Source organism: Mobula birostris, chromosome 24, assembly GCF_030028105.1.
Source record: "Mobula birostris isolate sMobBir1 chromosome 24, sMobBir1.hap1, whole genome shotgun sequence".
NCBI lineage: Eukaryota > Metazoa > Chordata > Chondrichthyes > Myliobatiformes > Myliobatidae > Mobula > Mobula birostris.
The window spans coordinates 28,736,058-28,757,566 of record NC_092393.1 but is presented as its reverse complement, the minus strand read 5'-3'; the positions used below and the strand labels follow the sequence as shown (position 1 = coordinate 28,757,566).

Genomic DNA, 21,509 nt, shown 5'->3' with positions numbered 1-21,509 from the left:
AAACTTGAGGGCAGGGTGAAAGTTGGAGGCAAAGTTAATAAAGTCAACAAGCTCAGCATGCATGCAGGAAGCAGCGCCAATGCAGTCGTCGATGTAGCGAAGGAAAAGTGGGGGATGGATACCAGTATAAGCTTGGGACATGGACTGTTCCATAAAGCCAACTAAAAGGTAGGCATAGCTAGGACCCATGCGGGTGCCCATTTCTACATCTTTAGTTTGGAGGAAGTAGGAGGAGCCGAAGGAGAAATTAAGAGTAAGGACTAATTCTGCTAGATGGAGGAGAATGGCAGTAGAGGGGAACTGGTTAGGTCTGGAATCCAAAAAGAAGTGGAGAGCGTTGAGACCTTCCTGGTGGGTGATGGAAGTATATAGGGACTGAACATCCATGGTGAAAATAAAGCGGTGGGGGCCAGGGAACTTCAAATCATGGAAAAATTTCAGAGCGTGAGAAGTGTCATGAACATGGGTAGGGATTGAACAAGTGGGGGATAAAATAGTGTCGAGGTATGCAGAAATGAATTCGGTGGGGCAGGAGAAAGCTGAGACAATGGGTCTACCTGGACAGGCAGGTTTGTGGATCTTGGGTAGGAGGTAGAAACGGGAAGTGCGGGGTGTGGGAACTGTAAGGTTGGTAGCAGTGGATGGGAGATCACCTGAGCGGATAAAGCTGGTGATAGTGTGGGAGACAACAGCCTGGTGCTCCTTAGTGGGGTCATGATCGAGGGGTAAATAAGAGGAGGTATCCATGAGTTGACACTGCACCTTGGCAAGGTAGAGGTCAGTATGCCAGACTACGACAGCAACCCCCCTTATCAGCGGGTTTTATAGTAAGGTTAGGATTAGTGCGGAGGGAGTGGAGAGCAGAGCGTTTGGAAGGAGTGAGGTTGGAATTGGAACAAGGTGCGGTGAAGTCGAGACGCTTGATGTGCCATCGGCAGTTAGCAATAAAGAGATCCAGAGCAGGCAGAAGACCAGAGTGGGGTGTCCATGAAGAGGAGGAGGGTTGAAGACAGGCGAAGGGGTCATCGGCGGGGGTGAGAGAGTCCTTGCCGAAGAAGGCTCGAAGACGAAGCCGGCGGAAGAAGAGTTCAGCATCATGGCAAACGCGAAACTCGCTGAGGTGTGGGTGAAGGGGGACAAAGGTGAGGCCCTTACTGAGGACTGCCTCAGAGTTGAAGGTCGGAGGGGATAGTAAAGACCTGGCACGGATGAGAAGTGGGATCAGAGGAGTGAAAGGGAGGCTGGTGGGATGTCAGTGGAGAGGGGAGGGTTGGGGTGAGAGGAAGAAGGAGCCTCCAAGGGCCCAGGAGCAGATGATGAAATGCGAGGGAGACGGGGTTGCAGAGTGGTGGGGGAAGGGGAGACGGGAGTCACAATAGAATTTGTTGCCTGGTTTTTCTGCTGGATTTTACACTGCAAAGTCCATTGTATACTATGTTATTACTTTGAGGGGTGGGACACAATTATGTTTGACACCAAAATTAAAATTGTGGTTGCTTTTGTGGGGTACATGCAGGTAGATTTAACGAAAAATAAACCTGGGGTTTTAGGTAGGCAGTCTAGTCCTCTATTGAAATGCTGGGAGAGAAATACTTTCAGTGTTGGTTATGTTGGACAGCACAAGTGTTTGTAATGTCTGAAAGTTCTAAGCATTTTTAAATCCAACTTTTCCATCTGATTGGGAAAACAATGTCATCAGCAAACCTCAATAGTAATCTTCTGGCTTGGAGTTAAGGTCTACAAAGTTATGTGGGTTGCTTTAATATCCTTTTATGTGCATAAATTCAACAGGTGCTAACCCTGCCTAAATGACAAAGTAAATGAACTTGCTGGAAGTTTGAGAACAAGGAAGTAAATATTTCTACAGTTCGCACAAATGTTAGGACATTCAAACTTGCACAGGAGAAAGACGAGAAAAGGTGCCAGATAACCAGAAGGAAAATCACAGGGCAAAGATAGTGGGAATGAAAATACTCAATTCTGCATCATGGAGGACATTGGCAATTATCTGTCTATTGTTTTGGGTGATGATTAAAGTTGTCCATTGTGTTAGTGAAATTCAGGAGGAGATTCTAAATCACACTGAGTTCAAAGACACAGGAATTCTTGACAGACTGGAAGCTCACTAATGTGCTGTCATCCAAAGTGAAAATCTATCCAAACCAAGTTGCTGAGCAGAATTTTTGAATTCTAACTCTATAGGTCAAGTTGATATTAATTTTGCTAATGGGATTTCTATGGGACTTTGGCCTCCCTTTGAGCAGACACGAGGAAATCTGCAGATGCTGGAAATTCAAGCAGCACACAAAAAATGCTGGTGAACGCAGCAGGCCAGGCAGCATCTATAGGAAGAGGTACATTTGATGTGACGAAGGGTCCCGGCCTGAAATGTTGACTGTACCTCTTCCTATAGATGCTGCCTGGCCTGCTGTGTTCACCAGCATTTTTTGTGTGTGCTACTGTAGGAGCAAGTGGAATTTAAGAATTAGGGCAAGTCTATCCCAAATTATCCTTGGTAGTGAATGACTGCATTACTACTACTGAAGGTGTTTTCAGATTCTAAAATTTGATAGCAACCAAGCAATTACAAAGAAACAATGATTCCAAGTTGAGATTGGAAGTGGTGTTTCGACATAGCTGAAGCCCCTGGCTGCCTTGGTGGTTGAGACTATGCTTTGTAGGTGCTGCTGATGAAGTCCTGGTGAGTGACTATAGTGCACTTTGGAAATGAGTTGGACTGTAGGCACAGTGTGCTGAATTTTGGAGGGAATCAGAGTTTAAAGTGTGGTCTGGATTCCAGTGTTGTAGAAATTGTTCCTATCTGGGCATGCAGAAGCACTCCACATCAAATTTGTGCATTTTGAAGATATTGGAAAAGGGTGACTGTTTCACCACAATGCTTCTGACATGTTCTTAGCCTCTGTGGCGTTGCTGGTCCAGTGGATCTTCTAGTTAGCAGTTGTCTGACTTTGCAGTGGTATTATTATTGCATGTCATTACAACTTGAGCATGTTTGTTATGTGCCACACGCTTGCAGGAGGTGATTAGGTGGATGAAGACCTGCATTTCAAGGAAGCTTTGAGCAATATTCCAACTAACTTGATCAAGGGATAGTCTCTTAAGATAGTATTGAGAACCTTGGTCAGATATTGGGAGCTGGTAATCTGTGTGAAGTATCCTCTGCTTAAACTGCCTTGTCTGAGTTCGCCTTATCTACGCAAGAGTCTGTGGTTCCCAAATTGTCACCTCCAGGATCCATCTTTGGTGGGCCCTTCCACAGCGTGCTCCCTCTAATGCGGTGTGATTTCAGCCTCTGTGGTGAAGCTTGCAGAATTTATTTTTAATTGCTGTGTAAGTACATACTGACCAGGTGTGAAACAGTTAATACTTCAGTGACTGTTCTTCAGGATATTTCATCCATCAGCTTTGCTTTCTGGAAGTTGCCTGACCCTGAGTATTTGTGGTATTTTTCAGTTTAAGCTCTCCAACATGGGTGTTTTTTGTTTTCAGTTGCTTAAGCAGCACATTTTCCGCCAGAAAGAATGAGAATAGCATTTCCACCAGGCTATCCTGTCATAGTTTTTGCTTTATTCAGAATTTTGTGGACGTTTTGGGAAGTTGATTGACCAAATCAGTTCAGTTGGTCATGGTCAACTGTGGACAGGGGAAGCTAGAGGAGGGAGAAAAATGATGAAAACCAGCCCTTGCATCCTGATGAACAAGTTACATTTGCTGAATGCACTCAACTGGATGGAAACCTCCTGTGAAGATGACTTGAGGATATATTTAATGTGGATGGAAGGGGCAACTAAGACCATAAGACATAGCAGAATTGGGCCATTTGGCCCATTGAATCTGCTGTATTTTATCATGGTTGATTTACTATCAAATTCAACCCCATTCACCTACCTTCTCCCTGTAATTGTTGATGCCTTGACTAATCAAGAACCTATCAACCTCTGCTTTAAATATACTTAATGACCTGACCTTCAACTGTCTGTTGCAATGAATTTCATAGATTTATAATCCTTTGGTTAAAGTACTTTCTCCTCATCTGTTATAAATGGATGTCCCTCTGAGGTCGTGCCCTCCGATCCGAGACTCACTCACTATAGGAAACATTCTCTCCACATCCACCCTAGGCCTTTTGATACTCAATAGGTTTCAATGAGATCCCCCTCTCATTCTTCTAAACTCCAGTGAGTACAGGCCCATACATTGACCCTATCATTCTTGTGAACCGTCTCTGTACCCTTTCCACTGCCAGCATATTTTATATGCTCAAAACTGCTCCACTATTCCAAGTCTGTTCTGACCAATGCCTTGTAAATCCTCAGTATCACATCCTTGCCCTTGTATTCTAGTCCTCCAAAAATGAACACTAACATTGCTTTTGATATCCTTACAACTGACTCAAGCTGCAGGTTAACTCTTGGGGGAATCCTGCATGAGGACTCCCAAGTCTCTTGCACCTTGAATTTTTCCCCCTGTTTAGAAAATGGTCTATGCCTTTATTCCTTCTACCAAAGTGTATGATCGTACAGTTCCCTACACTATATTCCAGCTGCCTCCTTGCCCATTCTTCCAATCAGTCATTCTGCCAGCTTTGCTCCTCCACTTATCTTAGTATTGTCTGCAAGTTGGGCCTCCAAGCCATCAATTCTGTCATCCAAATCATTGACATATAACAAGAAAAGCAGTCCCAATACCTGCCCTTGAGGAACACCACTTCTCATAGCCAACCAGGAAAGCCGCCCAATATTTCCACTCTTTGCCTCATGCCAATTAGCCAATCTTCTATCCATGCTAGTATCCTCCGTATAATACACGACTCTTGAGCAGCCTCGTGTGGCACCTTGTCAGAGGCCTTCTGCAAATCCAAGTAACCAAAATCCACTAACACCCCTTTGTCTATCCTGCCTGTTATTTCCTCAAAAATTCTGCCAGATTTGTCAGGCAAGGTATCCCCTTGAAACCATGCTGCTGACTTTGGCCTATTTTATCACGTCCCTCCAAGTACCCTGAAACCTCGTCCTGAATAATGGACTCCAGTATTTTCTTAACCACTGACGTCAGGCTAACTGTCCTATAATTTCCTTCCTTCCTTCCTTGGAGTGGAGTTACATTTGCCATTTTCTAGTCCTGCAGAATCTAGTGATTGTTGAAACATTAATGTCTCCACAATCTTTTTAGCTACCTCTTTCAGAACCTGGGTTGCAGCCCATCTGGTTCAGGTGACTTGTCTACCTTCAGACCTTTCAGTTTCCCAAGCACCACCACCTCAGTAATAGCAACTGCACTCACTACTGCCCCTCTGAATTTCTGGAATACTGCCAGTGTGGGCCAAGTTAAGGCATGCAAAGTATTTCAGTTCATCTGCCACTTCTGTCTCCATTACCACCTCTCCTGTGTCATTTTCGAGAAGTCTGATATCCATTCTCACCTCTACCTTTTACAGATCTGGGGGTTAAAAAAAAACATTTGTTATCTTTTTTATTGGCTAGTTTTCCTTTATATTTCACCTTTTCCCTCCTTGTGGCTTTTTTGGTTGCATTCCGTGTTTAAAAGCTTCTCAATTCTCTAACTTCCCACTAATTTTTGCTCTATTATGTCCCCTCTTTGGCTTTTAGTTTTGTTGGCTTTGCCTTTCCTTGTCAGCCATGGTTGCATCTTCCTGCCTTTAGAAAACAATTTCTTTTGGATGTATCTACGCTGCACTTTCTGAATTATTCCCTGAAATTCCAGCCATTGCTGCTGTCATCTTCGCTAGAGACCCCTTCTAGTCAACTTTGGTCAGCTCCTCTTTCATGTTTCTGTAATTCCTTTTACTTCACTGTAATACTGATACATCAGACCTTAGCTTTTCAAATTGCAGGTTGAATTCATCATTTTATGATCAGTACTTCTTTTCCCTAAAACTCCCTAATCAAATCTGGTTCATTACACAACACCCTATCCAGAACTTGCCTTTTCCCTGGTGGGCTCAACCCCAAGCTGATCTAAAAAGATATCTTGTAGGCATTCTACAAATTTCGTCTCTTGGGACCCAGCACCAACCTGATTTTTCTCAATCTACGTGCATATTGAAATCCCCCGTGACTGTTGTAACTACATTACCATTTTTGCATGGCTTTTCTATCACTCTTGTTATTTGTCCCACATCCTGGCTACTGTTTGGAAGCCAGTATATTTCTCGCATCAGGGTCTTATTACACTTGTTTCTTAACTCTACCCACAAAGATTCTATATCTTCTGATCTTGTGTCACATCTTTCTAAGGATTTGCTTTCATTTTTAATCAACAGAACCACCCCACCCTGCTGCCTACCTACCTGCCTTTTCTTTCAATACAATGGGTCCTTTGATGTAAAGCTCCCAACTATGATCTTCTTTCAGCACAAATCAGTGATGCCCACAACGTCATACCTGCCAATCTCTGACTGCACCGCAAGATCACCTACCTTATTTGAATGCATGCAGTATACAGAATATAACACCTTCAGTCCTGTATTCATCACCTTTTTTGATTTTGCCCTTATACTACACTTCAACTCAGCCCAGTGATTCCATTTTAACCAATAATCTGCCTGTCCTTCCTCAGTCTCCATGCACACTATATCTACGTGTTTACTAACTGCCCCATCCTCAGCCCTATCATTCTGGTTCCTATGCCCTGCTAAATTAGTTTAAACCCTCCCTAGTAGCTGTAGCAAATCTGCTCACAAGTATACATGTCCCCCTCTGGTTCAGGTGTAACCCGTCCTATTGTGGAGAGTTTGCAATGACCCAGAAATCTGAAACCTAGCCCCCAGCATCACTTCCTGAGCTACTCATTCATCTGTGCTATCATCCTATTCCTTCCCTGACTGGCACGTGGCATTGGGAGTAATCCAGAGTTTACCACCTTGGAGGTCCTGCTCTTTAGCCTCTTCCCAAACTCCCTACATTCACTGTGCAGGGCCTCCTTTCCCCTTCGTATCTATCACATTGGTTCCAATGTGCGTAATGACTTCTGGCTGCTCACCCTCCCTCTTGAGAATATTCTGCCGTCACTCTGAGACATCATTGACCCTAGCACCTGGGAGGTAACACATCATCCTGGCGTCTTCTCTGTGGCCGCAGAATCTCCTGGTAGGTTTGTTTCCCTGCATGGAATTCAACTTGCATAGACAAATGTGCTAAGCTCAGTTGAATAGCCTGTTGCTCAATGTGCCACTAGTGAGAGGTGATTTTATGCAAATTCAATGGGGCAACTTGGGAAGCAGTCTCCGTGCTTCCTGTGCCAACATGGCATGCCCATAGCTTACTAACCCTAATGGTTATGGGGTGAACTAACAAATTCCTTGCAGACAGTAGCAGAAATTAACCTTTTTATAGCTGGCACGCGGTAAAGCATTGTGCTGCCCACTACACTACTGTGCCCATTTCCCCCCCTCCCCCTGCTAAATCTCAATATATTTTATGGCCGTTGACATTTTCCCTTTGGTTTCTATTTCCCTTCTGGTTGTAAAATTGATAACCAGTTAATGTTTATAGAAATGTCATATTTAATTTTAAAATGTAATAATTTGTGAAATGAGAATTTTTGACTTTCACAACTTGTGAAATGATGCCAGCCTCTGGCTAAATGTAAGATTTTGTATCGATTATGGGCAGCACACGTTTATAATTTTGCACGCTTTAATGGATTTGAGTCTATGAAAAGCGAGTCCACATATTGTAGGTGTCAGTAAATTCACCACATTATCAAGTTTGCAAATCGGAGCAGCTGCATCACTTCCACTGAAATGGTTGTAACCTGGCGACTTTTATTTTGACTGTTTCATTGTCAAACTGATAGAGGAATTTCTAATTACTGTCTTGGATAATAATTGGTTAGAGGTCCTCCATCTTAATGCTTGGAGAATAACTATTGTGTGATAATGGTTAATTAAGTAGATGGAATTTATGACTGAGACGAGATGCCTTGTGTTGAAATCAGGATGTGTAAAACTAAACTATGGGTGTTTACATAGAATGTAGGCTCTCAAAGTGCATTAAGCATTTCTCAAAATTGGAGAGAAAATGAGATTGGTTCTAAAGAAGCTCTGGCAGCTGTTTTTACTCCATCATCCCCCTTCTCACTTTGCCATGTGTGTGCTTGCAACCAAGTGATAAATTTAAGTAGACAGCATTAGCAAAATGCTAATATACACAGACAAATAATTGGAAATGGGATCAACTAACCAAGATTTAAGATCTGGATGTGGGTATATAACACTGGCAAAAGAAATTTTCATGTCATGATTGCAGTGAAATTAGCAGGATTTTTTTCACTTCACTAGGGTGGAGCTGTTGATGGGCTTTTATTAGAGATGGTGTGGAACAGACCCTTTCATCCTAATGAACTGCACTGCCCAGCACCCTGCCTATTTAACAATTCATAATCAAAGGACAATTTACAATGACCAATTAACCTATTAACCAGTATGGCTTTGGACTAGGGGTGGGGGTGGTTTGGGGAGAGAACTGGAGCACACACAGAAAACCTGTGCAGTCACGGGGCGAACATACTAACTCCCTACAGAACTGCGCCGGAACTGAATCCCACTCCAAGCTGCAATAGCGTGCTATCTGCTATGGTACCAAGGTGACCACTTAATGCCCACCTGTGTGCGAAAGTGGTATTTGGAGCTGTTTGTAGGAAGTATTCCTTAATGGTGCTTTAGAATTCAGGTCTTTGGCACTGATTCAGTCTTTTAAAAAAGTGGCAATGTATTTTTAATTCCATGATCAATTAAATGTGACCTTGAGAGAAGTTGAAAGTGTACATTTCTGGTACGTTTTGTAGTTGCAGTCTTGGGATTAGAGCAGTTTAAGTCCCTTTCAGAATTCAGCAGTGAGCTGCAGATATTGCACACTGTAGCTGTGGTGATGGAAGGAGTGAAGGTTACTGGTGCTGTGCTTCTCTTTGCTACCGTGTCTAGTAAAATAAAAGGAGGCTTTGGGGAATTGGAAGTGAGGTATGTACTGCCTCTAAACTGATACTCTGCTGTATTTGTGGAAATGCTTGTTGCATTTCAGGTCATGGTTTTGTGACAATGTTGCAGAATTTGCTAGTCTCTGCTTCTGAGTATCAGTGAGAGGAATAGACGCCTGTAGTATTCATTTCCTGGTATGCTTGATACCCTGACACTTATCGGTATAGCAGTGCTTCATTCACAGGGACATTGATGTTCTTTTCCATCTGTGAGCATGGCTATCACCTCAGAGCAGTTGTGACTGGCAAAGCTAGCACCTGATCCTTTAATTATGGGATCCATTACCATTGATAAAATGCTGATTCTTTGTTATTAATGCAAGAGGAAGTGCAACAAGTCAGAAATATGCTGAAGGTATTTAAGATCAGACAATTCTGTGAAATTGACATCAGAGTGGCCTCATCTTTAAATTTATTTCAGATTTCCTGCATTTGTCTTTGCTTTAGGATTCCTACATCATAGTTCCTTCAGGGTGATGCCTTTTGGTTGTGTCCGGTGCTTTTGATATATTGTTAATCTTGATTTGCATTGAACCAGGACTGATCCATTTTGTTAGTGACTGTTAATGTTGGACCATGGCCAGAGATAACTGTGGAATACAATGGGCAGTATCTTATGGATGCCAGATTTTGAATTGCTGGATCTTGGAATCTGTACCCTGTATCGTATTGAGACCATTAAGCAATGTGTTCTTGGATGAACAATGGAAGTCACTCTTAGCAATACCTTGACCACTGTGATGGATGTATATTTGATATAGCAACAGCTAGTTCAATGATTAAGATTTTCCTTTGCCTGATCATTTTGTCACTTGACTTTCTGGTTTGTGCAATCTTAATTTTCACTTGAATTATTTTTAAACCAATGTAGTTAATGTTAACATTTTTCTGGATTTCTCTTCACAGGAAAAATTTGACTGTTTTTAAATTCCAATGGCGCAGCGGATTCTTCATGAAGACCCAGAGAGGTATCTCTTTGTGGATAGGGCTTTGGTTTACAACCCTGCTACTCAAGCTGACTGGACTGCCAAAAAACTTGTGTGGGTGCCATCAGAACGCCATGGTTTTGAGGCTGCAAGCATTCAAGAAGAGCGAGGTGATGAGGTTGTGGTGGAGCTAATGGAGAATGGCAAGAAAGCTCTGGTCAACAAGGATGACATTCAGAAAATGAATCCTCCCAAGTTTTCAAAAGTGGAAGACATGGCTGAGCTAACCTGCTTGAATGAAGCATCAGTCTTGCATAATTTGAAGGATCGTTATTACTCCGGTTTGATTTATGTAAGTTTCAAGCATGTAAACTTTCTACAAAAAGACTAAATTGGAAAAAAGTGTTTTGAATTATTTTAACTGAGCTCAAGCTGGAAGGGACTGTATGAAAGAGGTACATTTGTTGCTAGAATCCTTGGTGGGGGTGGAGTTTGATAAAATCTGTTCAAATTATATACAGATTTTTCCCTTTTTGAGGGGATTGACAATTCTCACTTGCTGCTAGGTAAATTTAGATTCAATCGTTACCTGGAATATTACCAGTTCTTCCTATCACCCTTTGTCCACTTTTGGTAAATAATGAAGGGTCATGCCTGCCAGTTAAGATGTTAATTCTGTTCACTTATTAAATCAAACACATGGGTATTATGTAATTTTTGACTGGGTTGTTTGCTATTAACTGCCTATTAACTTGATTGTTCATTTTGTATCCCAGTGTTGATTCAAGATTTTCAATCATCATGCTAATATCACCAGCTGGATTATCTAACTTCACATGCTTTAAGCTTGTCATTTGTCTTGCATCAGACCATTGGTGTTATTGGGTAGTTATCTGTTGCTGGAAAACTGATAGACTTGGAGATGAGATGGAAGCCAAGTTCCAAGTAAATGAAAATATACATCTTCATAATCAGATTATCGGGTCCATTTCATCATTAAACATTCATTTTTGGAACTGCATAATATTTCCCATAACTTAAAACCTGATGCAGAATTGTTGCTCCTCTCAGAATTAATTTGGAAGAAGGGATGTGCTTTGACATGAAGAAAGTTCATATTGTGATGCTGAGCTAAGCATATTGTTAGAGCAGTGTTCTTGTTTTGAAAGGCTAGTAGATCATTTCCACTAATTACCAATGGCATTTCCCCCTCATATTGGCAACAAACCCAACAAATGTAATGTTAGTTACAGCCACATTTCTAAATGTCTGAATATTTTAATAATCCATTTGGGAAATGATAACTTTTAAATGTCTAAGGTTCTTAATGGTTAAGGAATTTACGGGTTAGCTTGGTATGCCAGAAACTATTTGAAGATCATTGATTTGTGAATGTTGATCTATCAACAGTAAATGACTGTTGCAAATTACCAGTTATAAAGGCAGTAAGCAAATTTATTCCTTGCTGATCAAAATGTTTTATTCTGTAGCGTCTTGATTAAATTATTTTGTTCCATGTGTCCTGGAAAATTAGCAGGGTAATATAAATTAGGGACTTTAGGTTCAGTTAAGATTTCTGCATGAGCAGTTTCTCTCAAATGCTGAGAACTTTGTAGATAGCAGAAATTGCTAAGGATCTGTTGAATGCAGCTGCTGGTAGGATGGAAGATCAGAACAGGGCAACTGTATCCTTCCTATAGTCAAAAGGAAGTGGTTGAGAGCAGAGTTGAGGAGAAATGATATTTTGGGTTTCAAATACCTGCAGGCTTATATTAATTTTGATCCACAGGAATCGCTTTGATGGAGAATTTTTAAGTTTGGTATTTTTAACATTGTACAAATTATTACCAAGTTTAACCCATTTATTTTTAGAATTGTGAGAGTTCAATTTTTGGCCCATTCTTGACAGTCGTGTAAAAGGAGTAAAGTTAATGCCTCTTCTCCATTGCCAGCCTCTAGTTTGGAGGCCTTGTGTCATAAACAGGATGTAAATAATATGACTAATAGAATAGCTACAAGACACACGCAATATGCTGGAGAAACTCAACGGGTCAGGCAGCCTCTATGGAAATAACAGTTGAAGCTTCAGGCCGAGACCCTTCATACGTGGTGTGTTTTTTTTAATGTAAAGTGTCTCAGTCCGAAACATCCCCTGTTTATTCATTTCCATTGATGCTGCCTGACCTGCTGAGCTCCTTTGGTGCTGGGTTCCCAGTCCTTGTGCCAGGAACCAGTACCATTAAGCAAGGGATCCATGGACCTCGGGTTGGAGCCTGTGCCCTAGCATTTTGTGTTTCACTAGGTTTTCAGCATCTGCAGAACTTCATCTTTGATTTGCTGTAAGATGTTTTACAATTTTGAGATGACAGATTATTCTGTCTAGTTTGTTAAGTTATTGACCATCGTTGAAGTTCTGCCAGGACTAGAAACAAATTCTGCTATACTTTCTCACTATTATGTAAGCACTCGAAGCCCACTGAACTTTGTCTTTTTAGAAAAACAACACTGAGTAACTGCCTGGAAATAGTATCTAGCTGTTCAATTAATATTGTTATCCAGCCATGTTCTCCTTGTCTCATAACCCTCTCCAAATATGTGTAAAGGAGCTGTTGTGCCGAATCTGTTTATACAGATGGGTGTAGTTCATAAGCAGTCTCAATTTGATGTGGTGTATCAAGAATCTGGCCACTGGGCCCAAGGGTTATTGCCCTTGTTTACTGTGCAGTACTGTGACTGTTTCAGTACAGGTTAGTAATTGCATCTGATCTTGAGGTCTTTACTGGGCAGTCCCTTCAGTTAATCAGCATGCTAAATCTTCCACCCTTGATTTTTTTTTGAAGGGTGGAGAAGAGAAATATTCCTATTTCTTTAATAATTTTTACTAAACTGTTCCTGTGTTCTTTAAAAAAGGGTTAGTCAAATGGGCTGATATTACCAGCCCTGTTCATGATCACTTGATAGTCAGGATCAAGGGCAGGATATGAACTTTTAAAGATATGCAACATGCTTTCCTTAAGATTGAGCGCAAGTACTGCATGTGATGGTTATTAAGCAAAAAACTTAAGATATTAACATTTGACCAAATCTAGCATTCATAGTCATGTGGAATTATTGATCCTTTTGAAGGAGATGGAAGGAAATGGTAGGGTCAAATGAAGTGGACCTGGAGAATAATTCCATCGAGCCAGTGTTGGCAAGATGTTTTGGGATGGAGTCAGTTTAAAAATAGGCAGTTTCACTTATAGTTGTATATGCACTTTTCAGAGTCTGTCACTGTGTCTTCTGTCAGTAATGTCAGATCTACACTGTGTCTGTGGTGCAGATTGAGACTGTGCAGTGTCCATTACTGAATTTGGGGTGGGGAAGTCGCACTGAGCTCAGTCCAATGTCACAAGTAGGAAACAAACACATTTACATTGTATTATTTTAAAATGCAGGTAGTAGCTAAGGAGCTTATTTGGCTATATAACAGGAAAGGTATAGAACACCACAAGCCCAAGAGTAGCTATTGACCATTGCAGTTCCCAAGGTGATTGGCGTCAATGTTCTAGACTGAATATTTGTTCTCACATGCTGAACATGTGAATTAAGACTATACAAGTCAAATTGTTCAAACAGGCTATAACAATGGTACTGCCTTTAATGTTGGTCAGCTTAAACATCTTTTAGGTGGGTATATTTTCTTAAAAATTTTGTTTACTAGCAAAAAAGACTTCTGTGGAATTGAACCATGGTAGAAATGCTGATTGTCAGGCTTTCGTTTTTTAACTGATGTAATTAGTTAAGCTAGCTTTGCAGTTCTGATAGTGAATGTGTTATTCATTACCTCAAACTGATTTCATTGTATAAGCATTCTTTAAAAATGAAGTTTGTAATCATGGCCAGACTGAGTCTTTATTTAACAATGTAGCAAACAACAAAAATTTTGCAAAAGCCTTTTAAGTGATTGTAACCACACCTTTCCTCCAACACATTAGTCTGGTTGCCTTGCAATCTGCAATACTGATTTTGTTTTAGATCTACAGGCTAGTTTTGGGTGTGTGAGCTGAAATGTCCAAGTTTGATTTCCTTGGCCCCAAAGTTAATTGCCTCTTTGGTTTTGGGCTGTTTGGGGTAGAAACTTTGGCTGTACTCTGCAGCTCTGAGCTGGAAAACCTGTTTCACTTCTAAATTTGTCATGACAGCTGAAGCATTCTTTTATAATTGTGTTTCCTTATTTCTCAAATTGAGCTGTGTGACCCAGTGAGGAATCCATCTGGCCCCCATGCAAGAGTTTGAATTAAGTGCTTGAATATTAGATGCAAAGATGGAGAAGTATCAAATTAACCTTTCAAAGTTTGATTTCACTTTTTCTGGTGCCACGTCTTCCTCAGTAAACAAATCTTTGTCAAAAAATTTGATTTGGTGTTTGCTGGACCATTTTTTTTTAATGAGGTGGGGTAAAGCTGACAGAACAGAAATTAATTTTCTTCAGGGTTGACAAAGGCCATAACTGTAGCAAAATGCTGTTTGAAAATTGACTATTAACTAACCACCTAAATGCAATGAAACTCTTTGCCAAACTGCTGTCTACATGTTCAATGCCAGTGACTTTGGTCATACTTGTATATAGTATTACAAATATTGTGAGGTATCTCAATTAACAAAATTTTTAATCAATTTACTTGAAGAGTGAAGGATCAATTTGACTGGATCCCAGGAACTAAATCAGCCAGCTGGTAGTGTAGTGGCATCTGCACAGGACTTTATGTGAGTGGGTCCCGGGTTTGAATCTGGCCGGCTCCTTGCACACTTTCCCTCATGCTGGGTTTGGGTTGAGCATTGAGCTAGCAACTTGGTCTTGTTTTTTTAAAAAAAAAACACAGACAAATGCTAAAGGAACAGCAAGGTTGCCACTGAATGTGCCAGAAGGCATGGAGAGGAGCTGAGCTCAACTCAACAACCAGGAGTAAATGGGTACTTGAAATGACCAAGCAGAAACCTAAAGCTATCCTAAACCTAAAAAAAATCTTATTACACCACTAGTACCTACTGTGGTTTTAGGCTGATAGCATTTCCATAATTTTGGGTGATCAGGCATTCATTTTTGCACTCCTTAAATTTGTCCAATAATAGGTTTTAAATACTTGAGTACTATTGCCATATAAACCTGTTTAACAATGCAGATTGGTGGTCTTCCCACCAATATACAGAAAAGTTTTGTCCTTAATTTTGTTTCAACTGCTGGTAAAGTTGATGTGAAATATCTTTCAGTTAACACACACTGGAGCAAGTATGGAATTCGCTCTAATCCTGAACAAATGTGACATTATAATCCAATGTCACTTTTCACAACCACATTGTTGACATGAAAGTGAGCTTTCTGTAGTTACCTAGAAATATGCCAAGGGCTCAAACCTTGAAGACAATGTTGAGCCTTGTGCACCTCAGATCTACATAATTACAAACTTCCCTGCAGTTGGTATTTGTGCTCCCAAGCTGACTGGATCCTCGATGTTCATGGCAATGTAGTGTGGGTTGAGTGCAGTATAACCTCTTTGTGATGCAACTGAACAAAACTCAGGAGCTGAAGTGCTTTGAGTTTGTTTCGAGGTTTCAGACCTGTTTGGAGATACAGCCCTTTCAGCCCAATGAGCTGCATCACCCAACAACCCACCAATTTTACACTAGCCTGATCACAGGACAATGCACAGGACCAATTAATTTAGTAACCTGTATGTCCTTGGACTGAATAAACCAGAACACTTAGGGGAAACCCATGCAGACACGGGGAGAACATAAAAACTCCTTACAGACAGCATGGGAATTGAACTCTGAACTGTAATTGTTGTGCTAATCACTAGGCCACCGTGGTGCCTGATTACCTCTTGATTATATCTTTTGCCCATGGTTTTGGCCTGCTTAAGCAAATGTTTTTCAGCTATACTATAAACCAGAGGAAGTTACAGGAATGTTGTTTATTGATTTTTAAATTTGAGTTGAATCTAGCAGCAGAGGTATTTTGTATTCGTTTCTTTCTCTGCTGGCTTGGTCATGTGTCCAAGTTGTCAAAAACTGTTTAAAAACTGCCTTAAAAACTAAAATGCTCAAATAAACGTTGTGCACATTTAAAACTTTTAAATCTTTGGTTACAATTTAGATCTTTGTTTTTAAATTGAGTTAATACTAACTAGCTCACTTGCACAGATCCCTCTTCCATGGATGTAACTGGAATTGCTGCTCCTCTGCCGGGTTTTACGTGGTGCCCATCCAGTGGGCAGATTTTCCCAGCATAAATGCTGGAGAGCAGCTTCCAACTTTGCTCTGAATGATTGGATTCCAATGCAATCCCCTCAAAGACATCTGGAAGTACATAAATGGCTGAGTTTAGATTTTTGGGCACAATGGAATGAGAATTTGGGAATTGGGTCTGCAAGATGAACTTGAAGCCTCGGATCTTCCATGATGGTGAATTTGTTGAGCAAGTCCAGAAGGCTTTGTGGCTTTCTCTTTCTGATGAGCAGCCAGAAATCCGCAGTTACTCCAGATCCAATGCAGCACAAGAAAAACGGTTCATGAGCACGGTGTGTGGGATCTTTCATGTTATTGGCCCTTTTCCAGCATCTTTCTGTATATATGTTCTTGATGGTGGGTAGGCTGGCACCAGTGATGTGTTGGGTAGTTTTGACTATGTCACTATACAGAAACTGCAGCTGGCAGGATGCGCTGTACCATGCATCTGAGCATGCTCTCTCCAGTAGAGGTGTTTGTGAGCTTTCTTTGACTGTGAAGGATATGTTCTGGAACCATGAGGTTGTGTGGGATGTGAATGAATCCTGTATTGCTTCCCTGAGGGTGGGGTAAAACAAGCACTTGTACGATGACTAACATTCCTTCACCTCAACATCATCCAAAAAAAATCTTGTCCTGTGATTGAAACTCCAAGTTATTTCCATTATTACTCAATAAAAAGGCTGTTTTGTATACCAACTGATAAGAATTGGGGGAGAAAGACTTGTGACCTTGCCACTCATTTGCTCAATACTAACTTCACAGAAACCACTCCATGAAGTTTAATCAACCCATGCAACATGAGTTTTGCTTTCTGGTTTGAGCAGCAGTGACTTTATCAATCTGGTTAAGGAGTCTTCTATTTAGAATTCAGTATGCAATGCAGGGCTATAACGTGCTTTGAGTGATATTCTTTCAAAATCAAAGGGCAGAAAGATTGTTTGGTAGCAATAACTTGCTGGTATTCTGTTACACCATGCTCAACTAACTTCTGATTTTTATAGCAGCGATATTAATTAAACATTTGAAGACTGTTCCAAATTGCTGCACTATGAACAATACTGAGTGCAATGTTCGCAAGCAGGTTCAGATTTTGTGATTTAACTATATTCTATATTGGCAGAGGTTGGAGTTGCTCTCACTTTTAGAGTAATGATGGCAAGTGTTGACAGTTTTCCTCTTGTTGCAGCTACAATTCCTACACTATTTGAGTTCCAGTAGTGAATTTCCAAAAGGTTTTGAAAAAAGATGAAAGGTTAATTTGGCTTCTGCCTGATTGGTCAAAACAGATGCTGTTTATTCCTTAAAACAGCAGATTATGTTGGAGGATTTGAGCTCTTCCTAAAGCTATTGTGGAAAACAGAGTTGCTAAAATAAATTGATTCTCCTGGATAACAAGATCAAAAATATAAGCTGGATTGAGAGGATACACACACAATGCTGGAGAAACTCAGCAGGCCAGGTAGCATCTATTAAAATGAATTAACAGTTAATGTTCTGAGTTAAGACCCTTCAGAACAGAGAATAGCAGCATAGAATTTATTGCCCCAGTTGGACGGTAGTAGCAGTATTGAGTTAATACCCGTTTCAACTTGGAGCTCAGTGCCAAGTTCATAGAATGGCACTGGGTTGTTCATCTAAATAGTTACTTATGTGGATAATTATGAAGAACTGACTGGATTTTGTAATTTCAGAATATTAGAAGTCCAGTTTCAGTAAGTCCACTGATTGAATGAAATGCTGAAGAGCAAATGTTTTTCTCTAACCTGTGTATTTTGAAAGAGAAGTGTGGGAATATGAAGTTTAGTAGTTTAAGATGTTACAGATTGTTTGTGATTCTTGATGCTAGAATATTTGTTGATCTTAATTACATACTACTGTTAAAAAGCAATCTAATGGTTTCTGTTTTCCTCTTAGACATACTCTGGACTGTTCTGTGTGGTGATAAATCCATACAAGAATCTTCCCATTTATGCAGAACAAATTATTGACATGTACAGAGGGAAAAAGCGACATGAGATGCCTCCACACATCTATGCCATCTCTGAAAGTGCTTACAGAAGCATGTTGCAGGGTAAGATGCAAATCTGGATTTATGGGAGTAGAATAAGTAATATAAAATTCATCATGTCATTTGCATTGAGTTTGTAAGCTTTTTCAAAATTGCACATTGGATGGAGTCTGGGTTAGAGATTGTAAATTTCTAGATCTATCTTTGGCTTAAAATGGGTTTCCTTTTTACATTGCACACTGCTTTATATCTTGGTGGAGGGAGATGAGTTTTTCCCCAAAAGCCGTGGGCTACTGTAACACTGAAGCTGGTTCACAGGTTTGGTGAGTGAGACAGAAAACACTGAATTGGTATAATCAGTTACTTACAGAGTAAAAAATTCAACCAAACATTTGTTCCCTCAAGTTGCACAAACAGAACTAAATATTCAATGGACAACAAGAGCATGCATGTAGCGTACTTTCCCAATGGTTTTGTGCGACATTCCTTGGACAAAGGGGGAAAAGAAAGACGTTCCCGTGTGTTAGCCTTTATACTCGGGATATTTGAAACTTGACACTAGGTAGCCAACCAATGGGAAAAGTAACTGCAGTTTGTAAACTAATCAATCATGACAGAAGTGACTTTTGACAAGCAGGTAAGCTATATATCTAACCTGTCCAATGTGTGGTATATCCTGTGGTGTGACCCTTACAGGGCTTAATCCTTCAATGGAACTGGACTAGTAGACTGGACTATTGAATTTGGTTGCTAGTCTAGTAATAAGATGCTGGAGGAACTCGGTGAATGAGGGAGCATCTGTGGAGGGAAATAGATTGTTGATCCTTTGGGTCAGAATTTTTCATCTAGACTGAAAGAGGGGAAGTGATGGGATGAGCCGTGGTAAGTGATATGTGGAGCCTGGTGAGTAGGGTTGATGGACAGCTGGTGGGAAGAGTGGGTATAAGGTGTGGGGTGGGCAGATGGGAAAATAGGGAACTAGATGCAATTGGAGGAGTGTGAGTAATGGATGGCAAATGGAGTATTTGGAGGGTTGGGCTTTGTCTAGGAGGAACTGGGTAAGTGGGGGAGACAAAAGATGGAGGGTGAGCAGTTTATCTGAAGTTGCAGAATTTTTGTTAGTCTAACTTTTTTAAAAAAAAAAAAATCAGATTAATGCTACTTTTGTAGCCAAGGGGTGAGATGACGTGTATGAGCATCTACTCAGGCTAAGAACTAAGCTGATGGAGGAAGTGTGGGTTGAGAAGGGAGAAGAATGAGTCAGTGGATTAAGATATTTTCACAAAGTCTGGCCTTGTCAGCAGGGAAAGCTTCCATTCATTCTTGTAGTTGGGATTTAAAGCCAAATGAGCCAATAGAGAGAATGTGGTGTCAAGTGAGTTCAGGATTAACCCTTCTGAGCTTGGCTCACTGTTAGGACCTTTTGGACTGCACATCTACTCCAGGGCCTTGCAGGTTTTCCAGGCTGGTACTGCTGTGTCCCCTATTATTGCTATAGATTAGAGTAAGCCATATAGCTCCTCTACTCTGTTCCACCTTTTATGTCATGGCTGAATGCTATGCCTGAAAATTACTCAACTGTCTCATCTTTGGTGTCCAAAAATATATTGATGTGTCCTTGAATATACTGATGTACACAACCATTTAAAACAGAAGACTGCAAATATTTGCAATCTTGTTGGGTGAAATGTTGCCATTTTGGTCTAAAGACTTATTTTGAAATTATTCCCCATTTGCTTATAGCTGGGGAGTTGAAACAAAGGACTTTTGGTATCTCCAATAAATCTCACTCCGTATTTTGACTGCCTTAATGAGAGTGCCTCTCATTTTGCTAAACTCAATTGCTTGCCAGATTGCACCTTTTGTTTTCCAGAAACCAGTGTTAAATCTACATTTATCTCTAAGGCTAAGATGTATGAAGACCAAATCTCTCCATATGTCTTAAGTGTAGTTTTGCTGAAATCTAATTAAATTCTTATCAAAACTTCCTTTATATTCCAGCTCTTTTGTAATAAGGCCACTGTGCCATTTGCTATCTTAATTGTTTGTCTATGGGTGTTTACATAATGAGCACACCAGTATAAAAATACTTTATTTTAAAATTTTTGGTTTTCTACCTAAATGGCCAGCACACATGTTTGCACATGTATCTCTTCCTTAACTGCTTAACTTTTCCACCCATTTGAAGACAGTAAAAAGGAAATGATTTGCTGGATTTTTTTAGGTAGATGTGGGTGGTGGAAGCTCACTGAGGAGCCAAAGTGGCTACTGTGAAGTGTTGGTTGAGGCACGTTCCCAACAAAAGTTCATCATGGAAAAGTGGCAGTTCATCATTGGGAAGTTTGAACCAATAATAAAACTGTACAAGCCTGTGCCACTGATCACTTGTAATGGAGTAGGTTATTGACAAGTTAAGCAATGTAAATTCACACTCAAACTTATTGGTGGATACAGGGGTGTAGGAAGCATAGTTGTTCACCAGTTGGATGAATCTAGCTTGGTGGTCTTGTTAAACTTAAAGGCCAACTCAGTTATTGAACTTTATCAGGTGGTTTGAGAATGGAAATGTGCCAGAAGACGATCGGGAGCTTGGCAGAATACTCTACTCAGGATTTTTTTTGTAAATTACTTTTCTCATTATGGTTTGCCCACTTTGACTGCTGGTTGTGATGCAATTATAAATGTGAATAATTGGTATGTACATTGAGGATGAAAGTTGATTAAATCAGCAATGCTTAAAATAGCACATTAGTCCACTAAATGTTTGAACAGTTGAACATCAAATGTATTGTAACTGCAATTGCAATGCATGTTGGGCCAGTATGGAAGTGAACCATACATTTGACTGTTAATGTAATCCTAAATCACTATAATGGTTGTTTTATTTAGAGACTATATCATGGTTACTGAGTTCCTTGTTTCCATATGTTTCAAGACTGAGTAGAGATAGACCAGGTGGTCAAGTCTATTGCATAGTTAAGCAAAATGGACTTTCAACAGCTGTTTAGTGATTGCATAATATGGGTTCACTACAAGAGACTAACTGTTAGTTTTAGACTAATCCTTTTGTGATTGTTTTATTGGTAAGCAGCTGCGTTAGTCCATCTAGTGAGATGAGTTCTTGCCATGCAGTGAAATTACAGCCGAACTAGTAATCGGGGTTCTGGATTCAGGTTCTGAAATTGAGCACAATTTCATCTAGTTAGTAAACTTAACATGGTTAAATAACCTTGCATTAGGTTTTCTTTGAACAGGTGCACAGGTTCACATAGTTTCTTCAGTAA

At 40.4% G+C, this 21,509-nt stretch overlaps 1 protein-coding gene across 8 annotated transcripts in view; it reads left to right on the top strand.

Annotated features, from left to right (window-relative positions):
• Positions 1 to 21,509, top strand: part of LOC140187280 (myosin-10) — a 166,509-nt gene that overhangs the window by 13,663 nt on the left and 131,337 nt on the right. For all 8 annotated transcript variants that reach the window (XM_072242430.1, XM_072242429.1, XM_072242428.1 and 5 more), the window contains exons 2-3: positions 9,925 to 10,296; positions 18,132 to 18,288. In XM_072242430.1, the coding sequence (XP_072098531.1) occupies positions 9,952 to 10,296; positions 18,132 to 18,288 (502 nt within the window). In that variant the 5' untranslated portion in view covers positions 9,925 to 9,951. The remainder of the gene's footprint in view (positions 1 to 9,924; positions 10,297 to 18,131; positions 18,289 to 21,509) is intronic.